At 27.5% G+C, this 25,466-nt stretch overlaps 1 protein-coding gene across 1 annotated transcript in view; it reads right to left on the minus strand.

Annotated features, from left to right (window-relative positions):
- The window catches only part of LOC107449945 (laminin subunit gamma-1), a 35,472-nt gene that overhangs the window by 2,728 nt on the left and 7,278 nt on the right, over positions 1 to 25,466 (minus strand). Inside the window, exons 2-22 of the mRNA XM_043046181.2 lie at positions 24,154 to 24,342; positions 23,484 to 23,601; positions 23,005 to 23,112; positions 21,510 to 21,646; positions 17,644 to 17,766; positions 17,257 to 17,559; positions 16,226 to 16,450; positions 14,490 to 14,675; positions 12,745 to 12,874; positions 12,553 to 12,665; positions 11,098 to 11,403; positions 10,311 to 10,448; positions 9,042 to 9,233; positions 6,960 to 7,269; positions 5,856 to 5,993; positions 5,165 to 5,342; positions 4,951 to 5,073; positions 3,820 to 3,934; positions 3,456 to 3,655; positions 2,400 to 2,558; positions 983 to 1,082 (exon numbers count right to left, since the gene is read on the minus strand). Coding sequence (XP_042902115.1) covers positions 983 to 1,082; positions 2,400 to 2,558; positions 3,456 to 3,655; positions 3,820 to 3,934; positions 4,951 to 5,073; positions 5,165 to 5,342; positions 5,856 to 5,993; positions 6,960 to 7,269; positions 9,042 to 9,233; positions 10,311 to 10,448; positions 11,098 to 11,403; positions 12,553 to 12,665; positions 12,745 to 12,874; positions 14,490 to 14,675; positions 16,226 to 16,450; positions 17,257 to 17,559; positions 17,644 to 17,766; positions 21,510 to 21,646; positions 23,005 to 23,112; positions 23,484 to 23,601; positions 24,154 to 24,342 — 3,591 coding nt within the window. The remainder of the gene's footprint in view (positions 1 to 982; positions 1,083 to 2,399; positions 2,559 to 3,455; positions 3,656 to 3,819; positions 3,935 to 4,950; positions 5,074 to 5,164; positions 5,343 to 5,855; positions 5,994 to 6,959; positions 7,270 to 9,041; positions 9,234 to 10,310; positions 10,449 to 11,097; positions 11,404 to 12,552; positions 12,666 to 12,744; positions 12,875 to 14,489; positions 14,676 to 16,225; positions 16,451 to 17,256; positions 17,560 to 17,643; positions 17,767 to 21,509; positions 21,647 to 23,004; positions 23,113 to 23,483; positions 23,602 to 24,153; positions 24,343 to 25,466) is intronic.

Here is a 25,466-nt window from a genome sequence, read left to right on the forward strand (position 1 = left end):
ATCTGTGGCTGTCCATAGAGTCGGTATAATTCAAAGTTGTATCTGATTCGCCAACAGCCTCTTTCCTGTACTGGGCCAAAAATATTTCTAAGGATTTTTGTTTAAAAAAAACCATGAGTACGTTGATTGTCTGCGTTTAGTATCCATGTTTCACTTGCATAGAGCAATACAGGTAGAATAAGAGTCTTATAAATTTTAATTTTTCGACTGATTATCCTATTGATCTTAATTGCTTTCTTAGTCCAAAGAAACACTTGTTTGCCATTTTAATTCTGTTGTCAACTTCTGTTTTTATGCTGTTTTGGTCATTGTTCCAAGGTATTGAGTTCAACTTTACATTGCATAATTTTGATATAAATAAAAAGATCTAAGCTTATGGTATTTAAGTAGATACTTAAAATTTCGAACTTTAGTTCTATAGGAAGTGAGTCTAATTCACAGGGTCCTGAATTTAGCAATTGCTATAAACCTTCAGAAAGAGTCATAGAAAGTTCATTAACCCAACAAAATACTTCATTTGTAAACAAAATACTCTTTGTAGCGCATACATAAAGAAACAGTGAAAAGAGACAAGACCTTACCAATATTCACTTTCTAGAATATCAATTGTTTTTGTCTGTCACGCAAAAATACTCCTAAATTACAAATTTTTCTTGCCTGGATTTAATCAAAAACTCTTAAAAATATGTTTAAAAATCTCTTTATTATTTTTTAAATACATGAAAGTTTTGGGAATGTGGAATACCTTTTTTTTTCTTCAAAATTTGTTTGATTACTTCAAGGAAACAAAATGATGAAGTAACTGACAAGCATTGACAAGACTGCAACAATTTCTTAACCAAAATAAATACAGCCTTATATTTTACAAGAAATCTAAATCTCTTTCCGCTCAGAAATAGTCGATAATTAAAACTATTTCCTATCAAATTTATAAAATGTGTTAATTCTCAGTACATATCTACAAATCAAAAGTGATAAATACCCAAAGCATCTAAGATGTCATCTAATTTTCCTTTGGCATTTCTTCCTTTGTCTAAAGCTTCCAATGCAGCAGTCTTTGCTTCATTTGCTCTACTTAAAGCCTAGAATAGATTAATTGGTGTTGATAATTAGTTCGAAATATGTACTAGGAATTTTAAAGTTTGTATTAAATAAAAAAAAAATTTCACATTTGGGTTGTGCCTAATACTGAATTGGAAGCGTATTCTTGTCAAAATTAGGAATAGATTTGCTCAAAAACAAAATAAAATTTTTAGTTTTACAAGTTAACGATTTTCAGACCACTTTTTCATTAAATATTAATTTGGATGTTCCAGCTATCAGCAATTTTCATAATAAAAAAATGCATATCATGTTCATGCAACATTAGAGCATAAGGGTTTGTCTGCCTGATGAGTGAGTGTGCTTGTTTTGTAACTGTAAAATGCATGGTTTTGCAAGCTGGAAAAAACTCTAGAAAAATTTTCATGTTATTTAACATTAGAAACATGGGAGCAATTGGTTTGCATATTTGAAAATGAAGATTCTCAAAGAATTGGTGTTGGCCAGTAATTATATTCACACTATTGGTATTGTATCTAATGTTCTGCAGGTATCAACACAAATAATTAAAAACTCTCACTAGTTAATACAAATGGTTTTTATATGACAAATAATTTTATTTTGTAAACAAGAAAATCAATTAATTAAATACCAAGTTACGACTCACTAACTATACAATGAAATAATATTATAAACACTTCATTCACATATATTTATTAAACATATTATATATTTTATTACAACTTTAACTTAATTTATTTTGAAAGAAACGCAGTTCTGCTCTGAATATGAATTGTTCAACATTGTATCTTGTTGCATTGAGCATTTTTTGCTTTAAGGAACGCACAATGGCGATTTTTAAAGTTACATGAATGTAAGAAGTCTTTAGTGAACTTTAGAGGCGAAATTCTGATATTTCTATTTACAAAAAGAGCGAGTAAAGCAATAATTCCATTACTAACGTTAAAAACGTGAAGATCTTTTATAACAGTTGAATATTAGTAAAATCATTATACAGTTTTGAATGAAGATTCTGGAAATGGATATCCTTTTTAAGCAAAAGTACAAGAATTTCTTTTTACAATAAATTAATTTTGTATAGAGTCAAAAAAGTAATAGATAATTCTGGTTTCACCAGAAACAAATTACACATTTGAGTTTTGAAGACTAATGGGTTAAAGTTTAAATAATGATTGCATCAGTTAGTTTTGATTTTATAAAATTTGCTGTTAATATCTCAAGACCAATCCTTTAAATGCTTAAGACTGCACCTGGAAATCATTTAAGTTTTCTTGCTCACTGTATCTATAATTTTATTAACAGGAGAATAACAGTAAATGTTACGCCTAAAATCATACCTCTTCAGAAGAGTCTGCATCCATTTTGGCTTCATCTTCAAATTGTTTCATCCGTTCATCAGTATCATCCACGTCATCTGTGAGTTCTCCCGCTTGACCTTTAAGTCTTTTAGCATCCTCTTTAGTTTGTCCAGCCTCTTTGCGTATTCCATCTGCATCCTATCAAAATCAATGCTTTCATTAGCTACATGAGAAATGTTTAATTAATATACCTATTAGAGACTTGTGCTATGTAAAAATACTATTCCTGAATAATTAAACTTGATTTACAGTTACTCTGTAAATTATCATTCCATTTGACGCATAAACTATGAATTAAATAGAAGATTTTTTATTTATGTCAAACAAATTAACATGGCTTATATACTTTATATAAATTATCGATGGTGAAAAAAAAAATTAAACGCTTACAACCTATGAAAACATTAAAAATTACAGTAACATATCAAGTTTGCAAGTCACAATTATAAAATTGTTTTATCTAAACATAATGTATATTAACATGTTTAGTAGGTAAGTTTAATGATTTTAATGGTACAAAATGTTTAGCCACTGTTTCTCAGGGGTAGAATGCTCACCTCCCAATGAGGTTACCCGGGTTCGAATTTCAGCGATGGCTGGTCGAAATGAATTCTGCACCCGTCTCCTTGCTATCAGGTTAATTGTAGGAGATTTTTCTTGGTTTTCCTCTCCATGTGACGCAATTACGAGTTGGTTCCATCAAAAAGGTCTCAACAAAGACAAATTTCTATCAATACTTTATACAAGATTTCTCCTGTCTTCCGGAATGGGGTAAAAATGGCTATAGAGTAGAACATCGGTAGTCGTAAACCGAAAAGTGGGTCGGCTGTTCGAGAACAATGATAAAAAATATCCCTATATAATGCTTCCCATTTCAAGGTTTACGTAATAAAGATCTTCTACAGTACAAATGAACTATTTTACTATCAACTGTATTTGGGATAAGGAAGTGAGCTATTCAATGTTTGTAAGTAAAAGCAAATTTGTCTCAACAGTTTAACAAAAGAAAATATAAACTAAAAAAAAGAATATTACTTTAGACGCTTGTTCTGCCAATCTTTTAGCTTCTCTCGCAATATCCCTGGCGTCTGCAGCATCTTGGATGGCGCCACGTAAAGCATCTTCAGCATCAAATGTTTTATTTTCAGCTTCGTTAACCTTTCTTTTGACTTCAGGTATTCTCTTAATTGTCTCATTTGCTCTTTCTTGACTCTCTTTTACCTGCTGATCAAAACCTAACAAAAATAATTGATTATATTGTATCTTAAATTGTTTTTATACACATTTGTTTTAAGAGAAATAATGTATGGTAATAAATCAACATTAGAATTCAGGATACAGCTTGTGAATTGTTATTTAGTAATTGGAAGTATATGAACTTAAAAAAAAGGTGCCATACCTTTAAGTGTATCAAGGGTATCTTTAGCATCCTCTAAGATCTTTTCACCAGATTCAATTGCATTCAGTGCCTTGGCAAGTGCAGCATCAGTATCAGTAAGCAATTCATCTGTAATCTAAAATGAAAGATCTCAGATAATGATGATTACAAAAGTTATTAATTGAGAAAAGAAATCTTTGTAATTTTTGCTTGCATTAAATAATTAAAAATAAACATAAAAATATGATAACAGCAATTTGGCAAAAGCAGATTCCCACATGAAATTATGCGGGGGGTAAAACATTAGTAAACCTATCGTATTACGTGTTCTGTAAGGGTCTCACTCATTACGTAGTTTTTAAATCCTTGTCAGAAATTAAGTGAAATAAATATAAGGTTTCAAATGACTATTAAAGCCAGGAAAAATGAGCTTGCTATCAAAATCTGCTAAATTTTATAACCGTGAAAGACGAAGAAACTTGGAGGAGTTTGCTTAATTGCTTTTTAATTCTGCTTTGCTTCCTCAAGCAATCAAATAGGTTTTAATGTTTTCAGTCCCACTTTTCTCTTAAGTGATTAACAATTTTTTAAATTTTATTTAGTAAAAAACGTATACTCATTAAGATTTGTAAATTATTTAAGCAAAAGGAAAAAAAGGAAAAATGCCAAAACCTTTATCGTTACTACTGTAAAAAATAGAACGTAAAACATTTAAATGCCTGGTGAAACTTGGAAATGTTTTTTTAAAACTTGCCTTTTCTCATCTATATCCTCCAGCAATCAAACAGGTTTTGATGCTTTCTGTCTCGCCTTTTAGACAAGTGATTTAACAGATTTGTATCATGCTTCTTTCCCTTAGAAACAAGAACTCTTTTATTCATTATTCAAAATCAGATGTTTTCATCTTCTTTTGAATCATAATTATACAAAATCCACTGATCTAACAAAACAAGTTAATTCAAAGTAAATATGTTCTCAAAGAGTCATTTTCGATAAATAACAATATTCTGTAATCAGATCAATGGGAGAAATCTTCATTTCTTAAGACATTAAACTGTCGTAAATATGTAGTGGGGGGGGGCAAAACTTTATGTATTTATGACTATTTCATATATTATACAATTACAAACATACATAAGTATTTAACTTTACCTGTTGTTGTCTAATTGCTTCATTCAATAATCCTTGGCCATCTTTTGCCTGATCATCTAATCTCGATAAAGTATTTTTGTGTTCATTTGCAAGAGAATCTGCTTGGGCTTTAATTCTCCTAGCCTAGGAATGAAAATTAATAAAAACATTAAAAATGTTTTTAAAAAAATATAGACGCATGTATTTTATACAGTAACATTAATATCTAAAGTACCTCCATTTTTATTCTGGACGCATCATTTTGCAAAGTTTCTACATTTGCCGTTGGCACTACTAGAGAATTAGCATCCGTATAAATGCCCAATGCATCATCATAGACAGTGTTGGCTTCAGTTTTTGCATCTTCTGCTAGATCTTTAGTTCTATTTACAAAGTCATCCAATTCAATTAACCTGAAAATTAGTATAATTCATTTTTATGAGTTCTTAGAATGGAGAAGCTTTTTAATTTGAAATTTCTTGGTTATGCTAATAATAACTACAACCTAGACAAACAGTAAAAATTGATTTTTGTCATTCAATTTTATAACTTGTTCTCAGTTTTAATGCTTGTTTCTTTATAATAATACAATGCTAGAAATAAAAAAATAAATAAGATTTTAATTTTTTCTCAATAAGTTCAAGTAAACAACAATCTGGCAAAAAATGTATTGAAATAGATGGTTTTCAGGTCACATTTACACTAATAAAAATTTTTTGTAAGGAAAATGATATAGTATTGTTAAAATTTGCAAGTCAGAGAGAGATTAGGACTTTCAAAACACATAGTTCATGGATGCATAATTATTTATTTCTTTGTAATAATAAAATTTTCCTACCGTTTCTTTATATAATCAATATTAATATACTTTAAACATAGAAAATAAATAACTTAAAAATTTAAATATTTAATAGAATGAAAATTACCTTCTCCCAAGGTCAAAAACTTCACTGCTTAACTTTTCCTGCGAATCCAGAGTTTCACGAGCGAGACGATATGCTTCAATCGATGTATTCAAAGCCCGATTAGAAACATTGTCACTGACATCAGCATCTTCTTCTTGCCTACAAATTAGAAGTCATCCTTATTGTACATTCTCAAAAGGGAAAACTTACCTTAGATTAACAAATGAAACAGATACATACTGTGGTTTAAAAAAAATTTAGTTTATTGAAGTATGTGTGTCAAAAATGCATACATGTTTGAGTTATTTTTCAATCAACAAGCTCAAATTTAGGGTAAAAATGTCAAGTATTACCAATAAGTGATGATTAAGTTACCAATTTCTTATCTCACTTTGTTACTTACAAAAGGGCAACATCATCTTAAATGCAATATTATTGGTTTGCATGTTCTCTGATCAGTACACAACTAAATTTTTTGCAGCATAATGAAAGATAAAGGCAATTTAAATCACCCTGTTTCTGAGCTCAGTTTGAGATGAGATTAGAGTGCTGTATTATATAAAGTGACTATTATTTTTATTAAAAATTCATAATTAATTCATTCAGTGGAAAAATTCAGTGAAAAAATTCCTAATGATTCAGTGGAAAAATTCATAATTAGCCACAACTCATACTTATAAATTTATTTAAGTTGAATGCACTAAGCTTAAGTATTAAAGAAGGAAAGCTTTAGAAATTAAATTTGTCCAGAGAGTATATTTATTTTTCAGTCTGACATACGTTCGAGAAAATCTGAAAAAAATTAAAATCAAATTTTAAATCAATAAAAATGCCCCATAGGATGTATCTCTTTCAGGATAAATACAACTTCAAAACATCATCAGATCTCATAGTTATTGAAACACCTGGAATCTTTCATATTTTCATACATTCAATTTTATTCAACAACTATTAAAATTTTATAGTTATAAATAAAGTTATATTCAATATTAGTGATTAACTTTGGTTAAAGAATCATTTATGAATAACAGAATGAATTTTGAATTTCATACAAAAATTTTGCAACAAAAGCAAATTTATAGAAACAATATCAACACTATACCGTAAGTGTGAGCAGTAACTTACTGATCTGCAAGTTGACGTGCTTCTCTTGCAATCTGAGACAATCTTTCAGATTGCTGCCCCAATCTGTCTTTTCTGTCTAAAGCAGAGTGAAAGGCATCACGACCTTGAGTATCCAAATATTTTCGAGAAGCAGCAACGGCATCTTTAGACTGCTGTATGATATTTTCTGCCAACGATATGTTATTGAGTCCATATCTTCGATATTCCTCACCATCGTCTAATCGCTCTCTAATTTTACCAGCCGTTTCACCAATCTCCTTGATTCGCTTGCGCAAATCATTTAGTTGATTGATTAAACTGCTATCTGCAACTGTGAGAGAAAATTATCTTTGGTTGATATTGAACAAGGTACATTGTTTTATAAACTAAAGCATTTGAAGAAAGTCATGAATGTCAACAAATTCTGTTGGACTGGTTTAATAATGCAATACATGAAATTATTATATGAACTAATTCTTTTTCACAAAAATTCTTTAGGTTCATAAATTTCATAAAAATAATTTACAAAATTAAATTTGGAAAAATAAATATTTTCATGAAGTTATTTTTCTATTTTTTTTTATTGCGATTCATAAATAAATAAATTAGGCAAAAAAACAAACAAAAAAACAATTAGATACTAATTGAGCAGTGTTGGTGCTTACATAGTTCTACCAACATTATTTTTTGTTTGCTGTTAGTTCTAATTAAAAAGAGCTATTAGTACATACTAATAATTTACTATACAAACTACAAGGGGAAGGATCTATTTTGAGAGCCTTGTTTTCAAATATAAAAACAACACACTAGAATAAAATGCAACTATAAAAACAGAAATATATGTATATCTATATTATATAAAACGCTAATATGTACGTATGTATGTATCAATAAAACCGATGATATTTCTTTTCTCGCGCTGGCAACAGTTTTCATTTTTAATTGATTGGATTCGGCGCGCAAGAGCACGTAGTGAGCAACCAGATAACAATAACCAGAGTGAGCATTATCAGGTTGTTCAATTCAGATTCATGCACTAAAAACATGACAATATTTAATTTAAACTCAATTAGGAATTAATTAATTAATTGAAGTGAGAATGCTTTAAAAGGCCGCTGTTGAATTGATATTTTTCTACTGGGAGCTACCTAAACGTCTAAAAAACGTTTAAGTGTTTGTATTGAATGCATTGAATTTTTTTATATTTCGCGTTTATTTATGCATTGAATTTTCACGCTTTAAAATGCAGAATATTAGTGAAGCAATATTTGATAATTTATTTTGCTAATATGTTTCTTATTTAGCTAATGTTTTGATTTTTTCACCATGTACAATCTAAATAGCTAATATACTTTTTTAAAAGCCAATAAGAACATTGGTAGAATTCTTCTACATAAGTACAATACTATGTCTTTGATGATAAAATACTATGTCTTTGATGATAATATACTATGTCTTTGTGCTAGAACATTGTGTTCATTGGCGAGCGAGCGCAGCGAGCCATGGTTCACGTCGTGAACCACATAGGATTGCGTAGCAATTCTCGGGGGTTGCGAGCGTTAGCGAGCAGGGGGCGGAGCCTCCTAGTAAATATATATTCCATTATCTAAATATTCCATTTTTTCCTTAAAAAAAATAGGATTGTTTAAGAAGTGAGAGAGAGAGAATATTTAAACTACTATCCATAGGTAATAATTTTTTAAAAGCAAAACTAATGAAAATTTACTACATTTTTCATTTTAAATCAGTCTTAATAATTAGAGTAGTGATTAAATAAAAAGTTAAAATTTCATTTTAGTAGAAATAATGAATAAAAGATATTAAGTAAAAATCAATATAAACATTTTAGAAATAAATGACAACTTAAGAAAGGAACACTCTAATTAATATAACCTCATCATAAATTGCTGATATATATTTTAAATGAAAGGGAAAGAAACTTTTAAAAAATACTTTAAACTTTTTTTTTTCAAAAATAAAGTTTGATTTGCATTAAAAGTCATATGGTATTTTTATGAATGCAATACAGTTTGTGATTTTACATATTTAGCAACTCAATTTGATCCAAAAACTTTTTTAGATGAAAATATTTAAATTGCTTACTTGCAGCTCTTTTAGCTTCACTGAGCAAATTCTCAATTTTTCTTTCAGCTTCTCTCAATTTCCGTTCAAAATCAAAATCTTCAATTGTGTCAGGATGGTTTTTCAATTCATCCATCAGTTTGGAAAGCTCAGTTAACTTATCTTTGTAACGATCAATTGCTTCTTCCAGAAGTGAATAACAAGGAGGGCAATCTAACATTAAGATACATTTATATTACGCTTTATGTAACTACAAGCATATTATATGAAGTTAACATTTTTAGGAATATTTGAAATACTGTCAAACATTTTTTTTATTCCCAGGGTTGATTTAATCTGGCCCCCCCCAAAAAAACCCATTTAAAAAATAAGATTTTTTCATTATTGCATTTTATTATTAACAAATAAGTTTCAGATAGTAAGTTTATAAAACAATAAAATTCAAACTACATACATTGAAATATTTATATTTCCATTATTTCTACATTCTATGCTTTTAAACTTTTAATTAACCTTTTAAAAAAAGCACATACTATTAGAAATAGCAAATGATGTACTATTATCATAAAAATTTGAGACACTAATTCACGATACAACTGAAGTTATAGTTACATTATAAATACTATTTTCTCGACTTTATTACATACAGTTAGAGATGATACTTTTAAAATATAGCACTTTTTAACTCTTGAAATACTTGTTTTAGAATTCTTGCTCAGATGTATTCCTTGTTTTTGAAATACTAGAGAAGCTCTCTTTCACTGTACATAACATAGGAGGACAAAGAACACAATAAAACAGTCGGATAAGTAATGCGACGCACCATTGCATTAATACATTTTACATGTTAATTTTAAAAAAGGATGTTTAATATTTGAATTTACATAAATTTTCACTTAAAAATTTAGTCATTTTTCATAATTTTAAAACAGAATAGAGTAATCCTACAAAAGTAATTGGACCCTACTACTGATGTAAATGACATTGATAATAAACTGTATTAATTATTATGGCTATTGAGCACTTAATTGTTAATTAAATTAATGTTATTTATGAATGCACGAAGACTTACTCTAAGATAATAAAAATTAAAAAAAAAGATGAAAAAACTTAATTAAACTGTGAAAAACACTAATCTGTGAGAACACTAATTAGTTACTCACATTACAAAAAGAACTTTTAAGAAACAGTAATATTCCAACTTGACAACATTTTGATACTTCATTATATAAAAAGATCATTTAAAAACAAAGTTACAAACATAAATGAATAAAATATTTAGTATTTTACCTAAGCAAACAGTCCCTCTGCTATATTTGTTGTCTCTACAAATATTGCATCTTCTTCCTTCTCTATTATTCCTGCATTGACACTGACCAGCTGTGTCACACTGCAAGGAAGTGGACCCAGAAGGATCACACTCACACGCTGCAATACATTACATCCTTATCATGAAACAGCATTTCAAATATTAGGAAAAGTCTGATTTAAAGATAATTAAGTAAATTTGAATAAGGCATAAAATACACCCTCAACTGAATTTAAAAGGAATTAATATTGATATAACAATTTAGACGTAGAAACTTAATGTTTGGAAATGCTTATTTTGAAAATAGCAGTTAAAATTTTCTTTACTTCTTCGAGAAATAGGTTCGACGAAACGAATTATGATTGAAAAACGTCTTTCGTTATGATTGAAAATGAAACAAAAGAGAGCAATATTTAAGGTTAGATTATAAAAATATCAAGACGATCACAAAAAAGACTCTTGACTTTAAAATTTTAAAGAAAATAAAACAATGAAAATAATTTAATGGTTGATATTTAGCTTCACATATATAGTTAAACTGCAAAACATTCTTATAACATATCTAATGCTTCAAATATAAATTATTATATTAAAAAAATTCAACAGCATAATTTTATTATAAATAGATTACTATAACTATAGGTATAAAAATAATACAATATCTAATGGTGCTAGTTATATAGAATTCAAGGAAGACTATTCATTCAGAATAAAAATAGAATTATACGAACTGGAGACAAAATAAAATGCATATTAAATGATTTTTACCTTTACATCCTTCTTCAGAAAATCCATAATGGTAAGGAGCACAAGAATCACAGTGGCGGCCGACTACACCTGGGTGGCAATGACACTGTCCCGACCGTAGATCACAGGTTTGGTTATAGGATCCAATTCTGTCACAATCACAAGCAACACAGCCTTGTCCGCTGTCTATATTCCAGAAGCCATTCCTACACTTATCACACTTACGCCCAACAACATTTGCCTTGCAGCGGCATTGACCTCCTGTCAGTTCACATGGGTTGGAGCTTCTTTCTGATTCAATTGTTCCCGGAAGATAGCATATACAGCCTTTAAAAGTATTAAACCACAAGTATAAATGATTTAACAGAAACTAAACATAAATTCTTCATGAGACTACAAACTAAATCAAGAAATTTTATCTAGATTATTAGTTCCAATAGTTGTTGCAAAAAATTCTACAGTTATAAATTTGAAAAAATGAAACAAAAACAACGTATTATATTCAAAAGAGATTTCTTCTTGTATAACAAAACATTTCATTACATCTTTTGATTTAAATAACTTCGTGATGTTTAGCTTGTTTTCAAAATTTATGCTAAAATCAATGGTTTGAAAGAACAGTAAAAACCTATAGATATTTTATCAATACATTTATAAAGCAAAATTTTTTACCTCTCAAAGATGAAGGAATGAAGGGAGAATTTAAAAAAATGATTGTTTTTATTTCATCACAATTACTTATTTAAATAAGTTATCAATGAAATGTAAGACATAATGTGAAAAAGAAACTGGCTGGTGTTCTTATATATTCTCATTCTATCATAAAAACGTTTTATTTTAAATCTACTTATATTTTTTATGACGGTATGGGAGAAAAAAAAAGAAGAGGGAAATTTGAACTAGTTTGGATATTTAATAATGTAAAAGATTTTTTAAGGCAGAGAGAAGTTTAAACGTGAAAAATAATATTTTTTCAAATATGCTGCAAGACAATTAATTTTCTAGCAAGTGAAATTATCTAGCTTGGCCTCTTTCTTGCACGGCAAATAAATTTTTCCTCATGTTGCTACACTGAAGAGAATATTACGTGAAAACTTGTCCAAGTGTTTAATGCTCAAAGAATGAAATTCAAGTCATCCTAATTTACAAATTGTTGCAAAAAATTGTACAGAAAAGAAGAAAACAATAAATAAAAATCAAAAACTTTTATTTCCCTGATCAAATATTTGTAACATATTTTATAAAAAGATGTCATAATCCAAATAGCTGTATGTTCTAATCTAACTTATTTTGGAAGCTTAATGATTCTTCAATTCTTATGAGTTAGAAATGTGCATGTTAACATTTCAGTAAGATTTAATTAAAGAGAAAGATTTCTAGACACACTAAAAGGTAAACCCGAAGCAACTGGATACTCAATTGAACCAAAAAATTTATTTTCCTTCTTGCGGTAAGATGAAGAAAATAAGTACTTACGTTTGCAACCTCCTTTAGGCAAGGTTAAAGCATCTCCATAATATCCTGGTAAACATCTTTCACAACTAAAACCAGATGTGTCATAGATACATTTTAAACACTGTCCAGTAGTACTGAAAATAAAGTGGATATTGATTAAAAATGTAATATCAACTTTTCACTACACTAAACAGCAGTAAAAATAGAACTTACGTATTACAGTTTCCAATAGCATTGGGATCTATATTTCCACTGCACTCACATTTTCTGCATTGTCTTGGTGGGCCGAACCTCCCCAAAGGATCACCATGATAGCCATCAATACACATATCACACTGATGACCTAAGGAACAAAAATATCTGCTTGCAAACATGTACTGATACATAATATGTATAATATATTTAAAAATGTAAGGTAAAAAACAAACAAACCCAAAGGTAGAAAATAAATATTAATATATCCCATGAAAAAACTAGAGCAGAATAAGAATATTCTATTTCTGTTTGTATTGTACATGTATTTGACTTTGGTACAGGCACTTGACTTACATTTATTATTTAGATTTAGTCTACAGGAAATATTTTTTCTTTCATTAAAAACCTTTCATCATATTTATTAACATCAATTTTTTAAATACTATTTTTACTTGAAATGCATTCAACAATCCTCTGCAGAAATATAATTTTTTTCTTTCCCTATTATGAACTAATTTATTATTAAATTTCTTACAATTTCAAATTCCTTATGAAGATTTTTTATATATTTATTTGAATACATTAAATTATTATACCAACAAAAGTTTGTGAGTTGTACAGGATATCAGCTACATTTTAGATTTTCAAATCTATGACTTTTCATGACTAATTCCAAGAATTTTTCATGACTTAACAGAGTTACTATTTTCTCCAACAAAAACACAACAATAAATTTAAAAAGGAAATTATAATATTAATTGAAATGATAGGTATAACCAAAACTGTTATAATCTGTATCTTCATATTTATAGATTTTAAACTTAAAAACAGAGTAAAGAAAGAGTTGAAGCAATAAAATATATATATAAAAAAAAAAATACAAAAGCAAATCATTTTCTTCTTTTTTTCAGCAGAATTATATTCTAAAGATACTTTTCTTGTTCACCAGAAAGGATAGAAATACTCCAGATTTTTCTGTTTTCAATTTGGAATAAAAAAAAAATACCAATGACTGGCTTGCTTCAGCTAGAATTTTAAATTGATAAAAAAATAATAAATAAATAAATAATAAAAATTTTGAAATCACAGAAGTTTATAAGATAATTCACTCTAGAAATGATGTTTTTTCTTTCATTTTTTGAAAGAACAACATGATTTTTAAAGAACACGATAAAAACATTTAATATTTTAATAAAATATGACTGACAGTGGGGATTTTGTTGCAAATTCAGATATTCAGAAATCCACGAAATCGTAAATTCCATTATAAAAATTAGATTTTTCGGCAACCTAAATCCATGAAATTATATATATATATATNAATTCCATTTTAAAAATTAGATTTTTCGGCGACCTAAATCCATAACTTTCCATGATTTTTTTTTAAAAAATAGATAAAATCATGACATTTCACAACAAATTTTATTCAGTACCAAAATTCATGACCTTCCAGGTGTGCGGATACCCTGGTTGTAGCTTAGCAGTTACAATTTATGCAAAACAATGCTTATTGAACTTTATATACACATATATATATACATAATTTCTTATGATAAAGTTATAAATATATTTCCTAGCGCAAAGATTAATACTTAATACATAGAAACACAATTTAACCATAAACCAAAAGTAATTTCAAGTTAAAATTAAAATATATTATAAAAAGATGTTAAGGGTTTTATACATAAAATACATTTAATTTTAACTATTTCTATTATTTTAATCTGACAAGAAAATAATTTCAGAAACAGTTAAATACATACCAGTATGACCTAAAGGACATTGTTGACAAGCAACCTGACCACCCGGCAAAACGACACAGGGTCCTCTGTCAGGACACAGGCATGGTTTACAATCTGCAGAAGTTCCCTCACGAGCATCACCATAATAAGATAAAGCACACCGTTCACAATGATTACCTTCAGTATTATGATGACAGACACATTTTCCTAAATGAGATGTACAAGAGATATTTTATACGTAACTTATCCAAAGAAAAAAATATTTCCACAGAAAAAATTTACCATTTGAATTTTATGCTAAATATAACTATGAAAAGGTGACTAAATAACATAAATGTAAATTTAAAATCTTCTTTGAAAAAGCTGAAACCATTTTTAAACTATTTGCACAATAATATTTAAATGACTCATAGAATGAGACAGTGTACATATCATACAACACATACCAAATGAAAGGATATATTAGATAATATATTCATTCCCTTACGGTTATTTTTTTCATTGCTTAAAGTACCTAAGAGATGATCAAAATAATTATTTTTTCATAGTTTATATCGTAATTATTAATGATTCTAAATATATTATTTTAATCGCAATATTCAAAACTTCATGAAAAATTTTAATAAGTTGATTATCATATTTTTCTTCATAAACAAAAAGGGAAAGCGGTTTTCTCGTTGTTCTCACGATATTTATATCTATACGTATGTTTTTATATTTAAGATATAACTTTGAAGTGTCCTATTTCATAAACTTTAGGATAAATCTTTATCCTAAAGTTTATCAAATAGGATAATTCTTATTAGGATAATAAAATCTTTCATTGAGTAAACAATGTAGAATTTTTATGCAGTTGATTATATATGACGTTCCAAAATATAAATGAGTAAAGGAAAGCACAGATTAATAAAAGCCACTATGGTGATTAATAGAGGAAATGAAATTAAAATTTTGAATCCATGGATAATAAAACATTATAAATTATTTTCAAAATAGTATTAAACAAATTGGAAAGTAAGCTATGCTTGCAGAAGTATGATGCACCTACTTTTAATATATTAACAAGCAAAGTCACAGTTAACTGGAGTTCGTCTCCTTTTCCCATTCGGCAGAGGAGGAAAAAAAAAGGTTCACTCAGCAAAGATGAATTTTTAACAATTCCATCAGTTCCCAAAAATTTAACAGAATTTTATACAAGTGAGGCATTAAATTTTCTTCCCAAAAGCCAAGCATTAAATTTTGTTACGGAAGAACGAAACATGTTAATATTAGTTTAATTTTTGTGTACTATCTTTGTTATAAAATTCTGTCTTCATTAAAAGTCTAACTAAATTTCAAATTCGTTATTTGAAGTATAACTAGAATTTCAAATTATTAATTGAAACTTAAAAATAAATACACACCAAATGGCTGAAGTAAACAAAAAAATTTAATATTTTAAGAGAAAATTTTTTTTAAAACTTTTTCTTTTATTTATAAAGCAAAGAGAAATACTTTCTTGCCTATCAAAAACAAAAAAGCAATTTAAAAATGCATCAAATTTATAAATATTTTTAAATAATACTGAAAGAACAAAACATACAATCAAATTTAAAAAAATAACAATAGGTGAATTTTGTAAATTCATAAAAATATATGAAACATACGAATTTATACACCAGTTTATAAATGTTTTTATACTAACAATGAAATTTACTGTATGAATTATACTAACAATGGTTTCAAGACCTTTGTGTTGAGGGGAAGAGATACACTACCTGTAACAGGATCACAAGTATCAGCATGGTTATGGCAAAAGCACTTCACACATCGAGAGTAAGGACTGTCACCCAAAGGTTCTCTTCGATATCCTTTAGCACATAACTCACATGACAGGCCAGTATAGCCTTCAGGACACGCGCATTGCTCGATCCAGGTGGCTGGAACAGTATTTCTTTCTTTTGCTGCAGATTCCAGAACAACATCATCAAGATATCCAATACCTTTGAAAAATATTCGGAAATATGGATTTTCTTATCATAGGAAGTTAAATTTCGAAATTCTAAAGAATATTTACTTAAAAAGTGAATTTAGTGAATAACAAACACAAATGGCCCTTTTGAAAAAGTATAAGGAAATATCACTAACTAATAGTAGTTTTTTAACCTATTTTTATTGCATTATTTTTAATGGGAATACATCCAAAATGTTACATCTAAAAAACAAAGAATGCTAAATAATTGCAATTTTGTTTCCAATTTTTTTTAATAAATTCTTCAAGTTTTACAAGTATTTTTAATCATAGTCTATGTACAAATAAGGACAATATCGTTTGGAAAAAAAAAAAAAAAAAAAAAAAAATAAAAAAAAAAAAAAGCATTTTTATGAAGTTGATTAAAAATATTTTTATATGCTTGTATAAAAATTAAATAACAAAATCCAAACAAAAACTTTTCATTTAAGACTTCAACTAAGCTTAAAATTAAAGAAGAAATTCTTTCTTAATGGACCACTTAAGTTTTTAGATATCAAGACAATTAAAACTCAACTTTTTAAATGAGGCAGAAGATACACTTTAAACTGTGATGAAGACGTAAATTGAAAATGAATTTTTTTTTTCAGAATAAAAATTAAAAATATAATTACTATTTCAATTAAATAGTAGAAAAAAAAATTTTAATGTGCATTTAATATACAGTTTAATATGCAGTATTATTTAGAATCAGTTAAAATTTAACTATCAGATGAAATAAATTACTAAAAATAAGAATTGAATATAATACAGAGTTTTTATAGACTAAAAACTTACCTTCTCTTGAGAAAGTTGCCTTTATTTTTATAGCAGTCAAATTTGATAAGATCTTTATGTAATCAAGAGCACTAACTCTAGGAGTCCAACCAAATTTAGGGTTTTCATGCAATCTAAATCTATAGGTTTGAATTCTATGGGACGGAATAGGATTGTCTTGCTCTGTGATGGGCACACTGACACGTAGTCCAGCACCTTCCAGAATAACATCGTGGGCACTGATTCGCACACTCTCTGCCCCAATCCTTAGAGTGAAACTCAGAAACTGGTTATAGGATGCCCTCTGATTTCCCAAATAGCATTCTAAGAAGCAACAAAATTCTTTACTGTGTGCAATGTTTGAAAATAAAAACATGATTTTCTTTTTAGATAAAATAATTGGCTTACCTGGAGCAATAAAATATATAAACTCTCCTCCTTGTCCACGTACTTCAATTATTTGAAGATCAGCATCATAGAATAAGGGTATTGCACGCCCTCTCAAATCAACAGCTGTCCAGTCCTCTTTATCTATGGTACAATAAAAGTTACACAAAAATATAATTCACATGAAGTTGACTAGGCTCCATATAACAGCATAGCTATAGTAAAATAGTTGTTTAATAGTTTGTTCTAGAAAAATATTAGGTTCCCATTTGCTAAAATAAGGTCATCAACTGTTGCTATTGTTTTTAATTAAAAAAAAACTCAATATGGAAATGGGAATGGTCTATTTCATATAATTTGATTATTTGCAAAAGCGTTAGAGGGTTAAAGTTATATTAAGCATTAAAATGCCTTATTTTTAAAAAATAGATAACAAAATACTGATAAATTATTTTATGAGTAAGAATTAATATATTCAGATGCCAAAAGAGCAAGAAAATATAATCATTAGAATTATAACTGATAAACATCATTGATTTTTTTAAAAATCTGAAACAGCAATGAGATAAATAACATTTTCTTTCAAATAAGAACATTTAACTGAAAATCAGAGAGAATCAAAATAGCTTTTTAATTCCTCCAAGCATTAAGAACTGAACAGGTTTATAAAATTTTTCTCTCTCCGTGAATGTGTTTCATTGAATAACGGGGAAGAATGGACATGTTCATAGACAGAAAGACATCTAAGAATAATATTAAATCAATTTGGATCAAACAATTAGAAAATTAATATTTAGTCTCCTATTTGTGCAACTAAAATTAAGCAACATTTTAGTTGCACAAAAATTCAAGTCAAAAATTTCAAATTTATATAACTTTTTAAAATTTTTTTTATTTATTTGGTTGAGTTTATTTTTTCAGAAACATTACTAAACAGATGCAAAATACATAATTATCTCTAAAGCTATACATAATTATCTCTAAATACATAAGCTAATACATAATTATCTCTAAATACATAATTTTGAACTTATATATAGCTATATAAGTTCAAAATGAAGAATAAAGCAAAGAGAAATTAAAGACATATGAAAAAAGGGGGAATAATAAGTAAAAAAATAACAGTTAAAAAAAAAACAGATATACAGATATAATCGTGTGGGCTGATGAAAAGATTATTTCTTTTCCCCCCCGGTTTTTTAAATAAAATTTCTTCCCTTTTTTTTTTTAACCTGTTGTTTGTTATTTTTTTACTTATTATTTCCCCCTTTTGTTATATTCAAAAAATATAATTATTTTTCCAGTGTTATATTTAAGATTATATATTGGTTCGTAAACGTGGTTATAATTTATTTTTAATTTCATGGATCATTTTAACCTATAATGTCCTTTAATAAAATAATAATATAATAGATCATATAGAATTTGGAATAACTATTTAATAGTTTACATTTGCGTTGTGAACAATTTAAATCAAAAATCAAATAACGTATCTAAAATATTCAAATAATTACAACGTGATTCTAATGTTAAATTAATTAGTATATTCATACCTTAAAACCAACATTTACATTCAGTATTTACTATTTCTCCAACGTGCTCGTGCAGGCCATCCACGTGACTCGAAAAATCTGTTAGCAAATTTAATCTGCTAAGCCAAGCAGCAATTTGGACTGTAATTAATTTTAAGCCATGATAATTGGCATTATTTAACGAAATATTTAGTTATTAAAAAAAAAAAGGAATTATAGATAACCTTAGAGAATCATGGCACTAGACTGCACGTTCACGAAATTTAATCCTATCCATGGAATTAGCACGAGGCATAGTCAGAATTAAAGACAAATATTACTTTTAAAAACAAAAATGTATTAAAACATAATTCTTGGTTACAACATATATAAAACATTCTTCTTAACACACTAATTAGAATGTCTTAGGAATTCAAAATTTTGGTGCAACATCTCCAAAACAAAATTTAAAATGTTACAATAATTTAATATATATTATGGAAAATAATTCACATTTAACAACTTATAAAAATTGGGCTGGGTTTAAAAAAAAAATTATTCGCACGTCGTTTAAGATTATCGGCGTAATAAGATTTTTAAGTATCTATTTTAAGTTAATTTTAACATTATAATACTTTTCGACATTGTTAATTGATATAAATTACTAATTTAATACGCCAGTTTGAAAGAAAAAAAAATACTTATCGGTCATCCGGTCCCTGGATCCAGGGCCTAGTAGCCCTAAAACGTCTACCTAAAAAAACGTGCTACTTTTAAGGAAAAAAATTATGAGACTGGCTAACGCGCTCTGCGTCGAAAATTCGAAAAAAGGAGGGAGAAAACAGCGCCCTCTGGCAAGCTCTGATAGGCTCTCATACCATTACGTCACTCCTCTTCAGCCATTTACTGCCTGTTGGGGAAAAATCCTTTGCGAAGGGACTTAAAACTCAAAAAAGGGGAAAAATCGCTTACACGCGACCCAGCCACCAGCCAATTGTACAAAACAGATTAAACATTAAAAATAAAATAAAAATAGTTTTAACAATTCAATTAATGGTTTGTGATGTCTCGATTATTTTTTTGTTTATAAAAATTTATTAACGATGAAAATTAATATATAACATTCCATCCCGTCAAGAGAAAAAAAAAAGATTTTTATTTTTTTATTTTTTATAAGACTTATTGACAAACCTCCCCATAACTATCTACTGAACACACGCATTAATCGAAACATCACAACCTCACAACATACTAGCTTATGACCCATGAGTGAAGACCTGTATCAGAGATGGTTAAAAATCGCAATTAACAATGTCGAAAAGTATTATAATGTTAAAATTAACTTAAAATAGATACGTAAAAATCTAATTACGCCGATAATCTTAAACCACGTGCGAATAATTTTTTTTTAAAACCCAGCCCAATTTTTATAAGTTGTTAAATGTGAATTATTTTCCATAATATATATTAAATTATTGTAACATTTTAAATTTTGTTTTGGAGATGTTGCACCAAAATTTTGAATTCCTAAGACATTCTAATTAGTGTGTTAAGAAGAATGTTTTATATATGTTGTAACCAAGAATTATGTTTTAATACATTTTTGTTTTTAAAAGTAATATTTGTCTTTAATTCTGACTATGCCTCGTGCTAATTCCATGTATAGGATTAAATTTCGTGAACGTGCAGTCTAGTGCCATGATTCTCTAAGGTTATCTATAATTCCTTTTTTTTTTTAATAACTAAATATTTCGTTAAATAATGCCAATTATCATGGCTTAAAATTAATTACAGTCCAAATTGCTGCTTGGCTTAGCAGATTAAATTTGCTAACAGATTTTTCGAGTCACGTGGATGGCCTGCACGAGCACGTTGGAGAAATAGTAAATACTGAATGTAAATGTTGGTTTTAAGGTATGAATATACTAATTAATTTAACATTAGAATCACGTTGTAATTATTTGAATATTTTAGATACGTTATTTGATTTTTGATTTAAATTGTTCACAACGCAAATGTAAACTATTAAATAGTTATTCCAAATTCTATACGATCTATTATATTATTATTTTATTAAAGGACATTATAGGTTAAAATGATCCATGAAATTAAAAATAAATTATAACCACGTTTACGAACCAATGTATAATCTTAAATATAACACTGGAAAAATAATAATATTTTTTGAATATAACACTTTTTTCATATGTCTTTAATTTTTCTTTGCTTTATTCTTCATTTTGAACTTATCTAATGGGTTCTGTTTACTTGCAGCTTAAGCGCAATAAATGAAACTTATTGTTTTTCTTAACTTTCTTCGTGTTTTCTTGTATTTATTATATATATATATATATATATCTGTTGTTGAATGATTACCTCTCTCAAAATTTGATTCTATTGGCTTTTTATAAAATCCTGGAGCACTGTGACACTCATTAGAATGGCCATAGCAAAAACAGGCAACACATCCAAATTCATTTTCTAATTGTAAGTCAAAAAATCCCTTTTTGCAACTGTAACAGACAAATATTTCACTTATTATCACAGAAAGCATTTCATGTAATAAATAAATAATATTAATAATAATATAGAAAGCAACTCGAATTAAATAAAAACTATCACTTCAACTTTATAAGAGTGAAGCATAGGTAAAATTCAAAATATTTTTAATGGAAGGTAAAATTAATGATGATTCAATATAAGCATACAAATGGATGTTCTTTCATTGATATATTCATTCACTGAAAACCTCTAAATTTGTTGCCATTTACCTAAAAGAATTTGTGTTTAAACACTAAACATTTCCTGTAAGTGAGTTCCTGTAAGTAAGTTTCCTGTAAACATTTTATGTATTATGTTTACTCATAATTTTGAATATTAATAGGCATTTAATTCATCAAACATAGTTAAAAGAATTTTTTAATTAATTTAAAAAGAGAGCTCTGAATAAAAATAAACGGAACATTTTAGAAAAAAAAAGGTTTGAATTGATTTCGATAAATGAGGTTCACTTCATTATGTAGTTACATTTATTTAATAATTCAAGCAAGCAAAGCAATAGTCGGTACAAAAATTCTATTTCAAGAATTCTATTTTAAGAAATTCATTCTATTTTAAGAAACTTACTCAATTTTAGGGAATTTTCTAAAATGTACAAAAACCAGGAGAATTTTAAATAAACCAGTAGACCAGGAGAAACTATCAAAATCCAGTAGTCTACTGGAAAAACCAGTAGAGTTGGCAGCTATGTATTAATTATAAAGGATAGATAGATAAAGGGTACATAGCTGTAGATAGTGCAAAATTCATAAATAATATAGATGAATTTTTTAAACTAGATGAACACACTATAAATAAATATAAATATAACTTAATATTTCTAAACAGCGACATTTTTAAAAATATCTTTAATGAAAAATACAATATAATTTTTTAAATCTATGCTTCATAGAAGATTTAATCGATCTTGCAAAAAATATTGTACTAGAAAAAGTTTCTAAATATTTATAGGGACTTGCAATGCGACAAATGCATAATAAGTGTCAGTAGAATTTTTTTTCTTTTAAAAAAATAATAATTAAATATTTGATTGAATAATAAAAAAATTATATAGATTCCAAAAATTTATTTCAAATAAGGTACAGATAAAATAATTTATTTTAAAGGAAAATATAAATTTAATTTACCTAAAAATAAAATAAAAAAACAATTGAGAAAACTATTATTTAGGTGTTACTTGATAAATAATGTAAAAATTAACTAGTTACAAAATAAAATATACAATTCTTATCACGGACATATAACATAAAATACAATAACATATAATATAATAACTTAAAATAACATATTTGAATGTATAAAAAATATTTACCTATCACATCTTTGACCAACAACATTTTCTTTACAAGGGCAATAACCTAAGGATGGATCACAACTTGGTGCATCTGGAGCAATACCAGCAAGATTGCATCCACAGGGTCTGAAAATAAACAGAATTAAACAAAAATTATCTCAATTAGAATAATGCTTGCAAAAAAGTGACATCATAAGTAAAATTTACAGCTTAAATAATTCAACTGTTAATCATATCAATGCTGTAAACTGTGAGTCAATTTGAAATTGGTTTTCCCATGTTTGCACATTTACATTATTAAAAGACTCAATCTGTGTTAATCTTTTATATCATGCACTTAAAGAAAAGCAATAGATAGAAGGGATGGCATAATTAACAATGAATTTGATAAATCCTAGTTAATTTATTCAAAGGATTAGCAGAAACACAAAGCAACATAAGAACAGCCTTAAAAAACAAAAACATTAATAATTTAAAAAAAAAAGGAGAATTGTTACCTGCAACCATTAGCTGTCATGTCATAAAAATTTGGTGCACATTTTCCACAAGTTCGAGTGCCAACACCTGGTTTACATTGGCATTGGCCATCTTCCAAACATTGATTTGCGGTGGAACCTAGTAAATATTGAACTTCTTTAAAATAAAAACTAAAAATACCTTTTTTTTTATACCTGATTATATAAATATTAGCAATATTAAAATGTAAGAAAGAAAAAAGTTAATCATCCACAAAAAATTTTTTTTTCAACAATTCTTTTCAGAATTACATATTTACTTAGAAGATAAAAAAAATATGAAAAAGTTTGTAGGATTGCTTTAATTTCAAATATTGAACCAATATATTAATATATAAATTCTTCCATAAATCAAAATTGAAAAAAGAACTATTCACTAAATGAAAAAAAATAAAAAACAATTGCAAAATATAGTTACATAGAACTAGAAGGGTCAAATATAATCAAACTATAGATAAATCTAGAAAATAGATAAAAGAATATAAAGATAAATTTAGTATTACTCAATACAAATTATAAAATGAAGATAAATCTAATATTAATCAATACAACTTATAAAATAAAGGTAAAAATTCAGTAATTATCTATACAAATTATAAAATGAAGATAAATTCAGTGTTAATTAATACAAATAATAAAAATCAGCATTTACCGACACTATCACAGGCACAAGGAACACACTCTTTGTCATCTTTTCTTCTATAATGAAGAGGTTGACAACGCTCACAATTGACTCCTTCAGTATTATCTTCACACTCAATGCAATGACCTCCACTGCCAGTTCTGTCAAATAACCGTTGATCGAAGAAACACTTGTTGGATTTTCCATTGCAATTACAAGCTAAAAATACATTAACAGAGATTACATATGTTAAATAACAGTTAAAGAAATGCAATTAATATTTAACAGCTACTGAACTGTTAAGTATCATTGAACATTACACACATTTTTTTCCCTATATACTGATATAAATACAGCATAACTCTAGAAAATGCGATTTTTACTGTTAAGAAAATATCGATTTTACAGCTAGCATTGTTTAAAGACTAAATATGAAAGAAAAGAAAAAACAATTTTTAATAATTTCAAACTAAAAATTATTCATTTACAAATGTGGTCAAAATTCTGAAGAATTTTTGGCAGGGTGACCTGTAGTAATTCACGATCACTCTGTTTCTAGGGTAAATAATGATTACCTAAGTTTTACTTTTAAAAAAAATTAATTTTTTTTAAATTTGAGACATGGACAAGAATGCTTGTACATTTTACTAAAGTATAACTCCATTTACTTAATAATAGTTTTTTGTTTAATCTAACAAAATGAGTAATCTTTTAAAATGCTTTCTGTATTTTCCATTTCAAAGATGGGTCTCAAACTGTGCACATTTTTCCTTCTCTTAATACATATTTTGAGTTACTTTCTTTTTCCTTGATATAAAAATAGCGTAAGCTTAAGCATCTACTGTAAACATTATAATTGATTATAGGAAACTATATCAAATGTTGCCCCCTACAGATGGGGTAATTATTGATCACTGGGTCAATTCTTGATCATTGTCATTTCTTCTTATAAATACAGTACACTCTCGATTAACCGTGCGCGGATTATCCGGTTTGCAGATTATCCGTGCTCATTCCGGAGTCAACAGAAAATTTAAAGAGAAACATTTTCAAGATTGAAAAAATTTGATTCATGAAGTTATAACACTACCAAATTTTTGAAAGCAATATTCGTTATTGAATTGCAGTATATGGAATATCAGCAGCATGGTCAAAGGTAAATCCGTCTACTTTATCACGATCTTGGAGAAAGATCATACCGCTTGATGAACAATCCTCTTCAGATATTCAAGAAGAGTATGATAATAGTATTCTTGAACAAGCAAAAGAAATCGAAGGTTTCGAAATTCTTGATGAAGAAAATTTAGAAGATTGGTTTCAAAGTGATGCATGTGAGCCGCCTG

The sequence above is a fragment of the Parasteatoda tepidariorum genome, chromosome 4 (genome assembly GCF_043381705.1).
Source record: "Parasteatoda tepidariorum isolate YZ-2023 chromosome 4, CAS_Ptep_4.0, whole genome shotgun sequence".
Classification (NCBI taxonomy): Eukaryota; Metazoa; Arthropoda; class Arachnida; order Araneae; family Theridiidae; genus Parasteatoda; species Parasteatoda tepidariorum.